At 24.1% G+C, this 6,242-nt stretch overlaps 1 protein-coding gene across 1 annotated transcript; it reads left to right on the top strand.

The window, feature by feature from the left end:
• The first annotated feature begins 851 nt into the window (after window positions 1-851).
• LOC114939070 (juvenile hormone acid O-methyltransferase-like) lies at window positions 852-5,333 on the top strand. Its single transcript, XM_029313302.2, has 6 exons — window positions 852-1,155; window positions 1,888-2,095; window positions 2,227-2,398; window positions 3,980-4,115; window positions 4,544-4,688; window positions 4,830-5,333. The coding sequence occupies exons 2-6, from the start codon at window positions 1,909-1,911 to the stop codon at window positions 5,045-5,047; spliced, it is 858 nt and encodes a 285-aa protein (XP_029169135.2). The 5' UTR covers window positions 852-1,155; window positions 1,888-1,908; the 3' UTR covers window positions 5,048-5,333.
• The last annotated feature ends 909 nt before the right edge of the window (window positions 5,334-6,242 follow it).

The following is a 6,242-nucleotide window of genomic DNA, read 5'->3' as shown; positions in this document are numbered from 1 at the left end:
TCTTGAAGATAAAGAGTGGGCTCAATCTGACTTTCCAGGATTAATGACTTATATATAATATAAATAGATTTTGTTATATAGTAACAATATGAATAGTTATCTTATTGAAGCACAATGAGAACACTTCAATAGTTATCTTACTGAAACAATGGACAAAGCAATGAACTACATATATCAGACTTTGACCTATCATATCTTGAAGATAAAAAGTAAGCTCAATCTGACTTCCGATGATTAATGACTTATATATAAATATCGTTTAGACTTATATATATAAATATCGAAGCACCAACTTTAAGTCAGACTTAAACGACGAAACAGACGATTTTTGGTCTGTTTTTGGCGTCACTCTTTACGTAATCTCACGTTCTTACAAGTTCTCTTTGTATTTTCATACCAATCGCGACAGAGATAAGTTTACTCGTAATAATTCTTTACTATAAATTCTTTAAATATAAGAGGTATTACGACATTTTTTTTATAAAAAAATTATAATTATATGTATAACCGTAAAGTATTGCATAAAATATTTTTATATCATATTCAACTTTTTGTCATAAAATTTTAATAATATTATAACAGAAAAGATAAATAGTTACGTAAGTTACATTAGAATAACATAATATTTGTCTCAAGAAAAGCAATAACATATATTTATGATGTCAATTTTTTTTAGAATAATTATAATTATACTAGTATAACTATATATAGTTATTTATAGATATATCATAGCTATATAAGAGTCGTGAATAATATAACAAAGTGCAAAGATAGTCTATGACACATTGAACAGTCAAATTTAAATCTATAGATGTAAGTCATCTATCTTTTATAAAGATTTTTACTTAAGTTTAAAATTCAGCCTTTTGCAAATCTAAATCTTATATAAAACACTGTTATATAAAGTAATTTACGAAAAGAAACATTTCCACTAAGTTTACAAACAAATTATAAATATTTTATAATTGCTCATTTTGTGTACTCCTTTTTCCTCCAAAAAATATTGTGAGATAAATATTACGAAAAAATAATATTTACATATCTTCGAGGGTGACGAAACAATAAGTGATTTTTGGTCTGATTTTGGCGTCACTTTTTACGTAGTCTCACGTTCTCACAAGTTCTCTTAGTATTTTCATCCCAATTGCGACAGAGGTAAGTTTACTGGTAACAATTCTTTACTATAAATTCTTTAAATAAGAGATCTACTATTTATATAATATCTTACTATTTATATTATCTTATATAAATATCTTAATATTAAGATAATATAAATATATCTTAATATTTATATAAGATAATATGTTTTCTAATATAATTTTATGTATAAAATAAGGTACAATGTAATAGTAATATTCTATTATATATATAATTATATATTTTAATTGTGATAAAGAAAAGAAGCTCTAATACACTAATAGTAATAAATTGAAGAAAAAGTTGATTAAAGAGCGTGTGCGTCAGAATAAATACGTGAATTTATTAATTTAAATTAATTACGCAAAATTCTTATGGTTAATTACACAATTATATTGTGCTCACTTTCATTGTAAACGCTTTCATAATAAAGACTTGATTAAATTGAATGTTAGATCAAATAAATATATCAAACGGATTTTTTCGAATTTTTCTTTCAAAATATATATAAAATAAATGAATTAATAATGAATTTTACAATATTTATTAAAATTTAATTTTTTTCCTGTGTCGATCTTTTAACGTTCACCCACCGCTGGGTCTGTCGAAGCCTGTTTCCAAATTTCGGCGCTGCTTGCTTGTACTCTGTGCACAAAAAATGAGGGTGGTTTTATAACAAAGTGCATTAAAATTCTGACGCATCGACTCTTATTACAGCTCACTTTCTTCAATCTTTTATATATTCTATAGGTACTTGAATATTATCATAAAATGACAGCAGCCGCGCAGTACGCTTCATATAATAATATTGTCAAAAACAATGTATCACTTATAATCGACAAATTTGACAAAGAGCTACAAAATATATCTGGAAAATGTATGGATGTTGGTTGTGGACCTGGAGATATAACGAAAAATATTCTTCTTGCGGCTCTTAATCCAAAAGCAACAATGATTGGTAAAAAAATAATAAATTATTAGTTAATATAATTAATTAGATATATAATTAATATATAATAACTAGATAAATAACTAAATTACTAATTAGATAATTAATAGTAGTTAATATAACAACTATATATTATAAAGGCACAGATATTATGACAAATATGATCGGATACGCAAATAAAATGTACGGTGACGAGGAACGACTCAAATTCGAAGTGTTGGATATTCAAACGAAAAACTTGCCCAAAAAATATATTTCAAAATTTGATCACATATTCTCATTTCACACTTTGCATTGGTGCCATGACATTCGGTAAGAAAAACAATTATTAAATAAACATAATATTAATACTTTTCGTATTGTATAGGAAAAAACTTTTGCATAAAATGTTCATAGACTTAAAATTTATTTTACGCCACACTAAGTGTGAATTATCACATCGGTGAAAACTACACATTAATCTCGAAGCTCTCTCGAAAATCTCGAGGCCGAATGGCTCTTTGTACTTTTGCCCTAAGACGCGCCTTTTTCGAGATAAATACGAGAAACCACATTAAAAATTATTTTTGAAATGATAAATCCTACGTAGTTAGGACATAGGATTAAAAAATATTCGCGGATATATAAAGTTCTAAACAATATGTTATAAATACATATTCTAATATTTTAAATTTATTATAATTAATATTTTTGACAGTTATCAGCTGATTTCTGTCAACAAAATATTAATCGAAAATAAGATGTTATAACATGTTATTACTATTTTATTTTTTTAACATATTTGCTATAATTTGATAATGTAATGATCATATATATATTAAAATGAAATAATTAATATATTTAAAAAATTAAATGTTATAATACCTTTGACGCAATTAATATTTTAATTCCAAAATCAGCTGATAACTGTCAAGAAATATATTAATCGATTAAAAAAATCAAATATAGTAGGCCAACTAAACGAGCAAATAAATAAGGTGTAAAAATTTATTAATAGTTAGATAATTAAAATAACATTTCGTTACAGAAACGATATAAATTGTAAACGTTTCGACTGCACTACAGTCTTTATCAATACATAAAAGTTAAATATTAAAATACAAAGTTAAATGTTAAAAATACAAAGTTAGTTAAATATTAAAATATAAAATTAAAACAATTCTTCGCTGTTGACCAATAGATATGCAAGGCGGTTGGTCTGAGATGCCAAGTTATGCGACATTTAAACATGATTGTCGTTTTAACAAGTCCTTTTTCCCGATATTTCAAGTGTGTGTTGCGAAGTCTGAATAACAAATGTCCAGGACATTTACAATTTATATCGTTTCTGTAACGAAATGTTATTTTAATTATCTAACTATTAATAAATTTTTACACCTTATTTATTTGCTCGTTTAGTTGGCCTACTATATTTGATTTTTTTAATTGTGTTAATTTATACGAGCCTTTCATTAATTAATTATATTAATCGAGTTTAAATAATTATATATTATTTAAAAAATATTTTAGTATTTCAATTTTTAAAACGTATTATTATTTAAAAATTTAATTACCAAATTAACACTTTATTTAACTGATATTTGTCCAAAGTTAATGGAGTTTAAACTTTATATTATATTTCCCTTATAAAAATTTATCACTAGTAACGCCAATTTATCAGTTATTTCGAGTACTTAATTACTTATTTCGAGTACTTAAAAATTACTGTATATCAGTATTTCAAGTACTCGAAATAAATGATTAATTGTGTGGCGTTACTAGTAATAAATTTCTACAAGGGTTTAAAATATCAATCTTTTTAATATAAAATCGAGAAATGACGCGCGTTATGTGCGAGCGTTTGTGTTGTTTTAATATGTTTTAAATTATAATTAACATCTTGTTGTTTAACAGCCAAGCATGTGAGAATATTTATCGTATGCTTCAACCTGGTAAATCTATGCTTATATCAACCGTAACGCATTGCCCAGGCTTGTTTGAAGCTGTGGAGATTATGGCACAAGATGCGCGATTTTCACCGTATATGGAGGTAAGTACAAAATATAATATAAGATTAGATTGCAGAATAATTTCCGCGTGATTATGAAATTTTAATTTTTACCATAGTTAAAATCCACTGAGTGCACACTCATAAATTAATTAATATATGATTATAATTAATATAATAACGATTAACATGATAATGATTAACATATATAAAATTCAGTTATTTTACATACTTACATACTTGTTTTACATACTTACATATATTATTCAACATTTAATTTTGAATGCAACTTTCTGTTTTATTTGCGAGACTATATATCGATATCAAATATAACAGACTGCAGTATTTATGAAATTTTCTTTATTATATAAATATAAATAAATCTTTATATAAAAATAAAATATTATATGTGTATACACATTGCATATTGCATTTTTTACTATAAATTATTATCAATTATCTTTATACAGGATAAACAGAAGTATGTTGGGTCACTTCATTATTCGATTCGACCTCACGAAGAGTTAAAGGAAATACTTGAAGATATCGGATTTCAATTTCTCTATAGCAGTCATCAAGAGATGGACAACTGTAGGAATACAGAAAAGTTTCTATGTAAGTATATTTTCTTTAATATGTGCATGCAAAAATTAAATTCTAGACTAATTGATTAATTAGCATATTTTTAAATATTATTATTTTTTCTCATTTACTTGAATTATAATTTTAAGTTAATTATATTTTTTATTTCGATAGCCATGGTTACTTCACAGCATACTTATGAATTTTTGAACAAAATGCCGCATAATATAAGAGAGGAATTTAAGAATGAGTTAAGACATAGATTTACGGAAAGAAAAATCAAAGACTATAAAAAAAGTCAAGGTAATTTTAAGTTATATAATGAAAAGGAAGAGGATATTCCTGCTCTATATTCTTTACTAATAGTTTATGCACGAAAGAATGTTTCATAGTTGTATAGATGTAATGTTTCATAGTTGTATAACATATATATCTCTTTTCTATTTTTTTCCCCTTTTACTCTCTTAATTCTTATTAAACGATTGAATAATGTTAAAAAAGTAATATTAAAATTAATAGTATAGTAATAATATATATTAATAGTAATAATATATATAATACAAAATATATATAGATAGTGATAAGTATAAGATACACTTAAAATGTATTTCGCGGTACAGGCACAGACATTCAAATACTTTAAAAGTATATCAAAGATACATATAAAATACTTTTAAATTATATTATATCATAATAACAAATAGTAATATGTATTACAAATTATGTTAAATAAATCTTGTATTTATTCATATTTTTACAACTTTTTATTCGTCTTAACATATCATGAATAGTCTTAAAGCTATGGTCACTCAAACTATTTCTGCGTGATACTAAAATTTAATTACAATGATAATATAAATACAAATAATAAATAATCGTTCAACCGGTGCTGATGACAATATATAATTATGTTAAACTTTAAAAACAATGTTTTCTATGAGTAAAAGATGTTATCTTATTTATATAACATCTTGTTGCTTGTCTGACAAATAATTAAAGACAATTTTAAATAATATATAATATTATATAATAATATATAATAATAAATAATTTTAAATAATGTATATATGTTTATATTGTATATAAACAATGTATTTGTAAATATATTCATAAGATTGATTATATATTCTATTAAAGTTTTATTTAATATTGTAATTATCACAATGTGATACATGTTTGTATTGTATCGTAAGAACTTATAATAAATTGATAAATAACAGTTGATGATAATTAGATTTAATTATTCGGGCAAACAAATGATTACATCTTTATATTTTCATTTCAATATATCATTTCTATATCACATTTCTGTATCATTTTTCTATTTCTATATTATCTTTTCTATTGTATTAAATTAAGCATCTGATTGAACTCGGTTGAATATAAATTTAATATATAATAAATATGTGTGTGTGTATATATATATATATATATGTATATAAATTTGCAACATTTTGGTACAGATTTCATACAAATCGGTCAATAATAGTGTAAGTGCGTGGGTGGGTGAAAACTTAAAAAAATTACGATAGTAGCGATCCCTGAAAAATTTGCAACATTTTGGTACCAATTTCGAAGAAAGCGGTC

Source organism: Nylanderia fulva, unplaced genomic scaffold, assembly GCF_048542155.1.
Source record: "Nylanderia fulva isolate GAGA-0341 unplaced genomic scaffold, ASM4854215v1 Scaffold15, whole genome shotgun sequence".
Taxonomy (NCBI): Eukaryota; Metazoa; Arthropoda; class Insecta; order Hymenoptera; family Formicidae; genus Nylanderia; species Nylanderia fulva.
Note: the sequence above shows the minus strand (reverse complement) of the source record. Positions and strands in the feature narration are given on the sequence as shown.

Coding starts and splice junctions, on each gene's coding strand:
- LOC114939070 (XM_029313302.2), top strand. CDS start 1,909: ATGACAGCAGCCGCGCAGTACGCTTCATATAATAATATTGTCAAAAAC. Junction 2,399..3,979: donor CATTGGTGCCATGACATTCG/GTAAGAAAAACA, acceptor GTTGTTTAACAG/CCAAGCATGTGAGAATATTT. Junction 4,689..4,829: donor GAATACAGAAAAGTTTCTAT/GTAAGTATATTT, acceptor TTATTTCGATAG/CCATGGTTACTTCACAGCAT.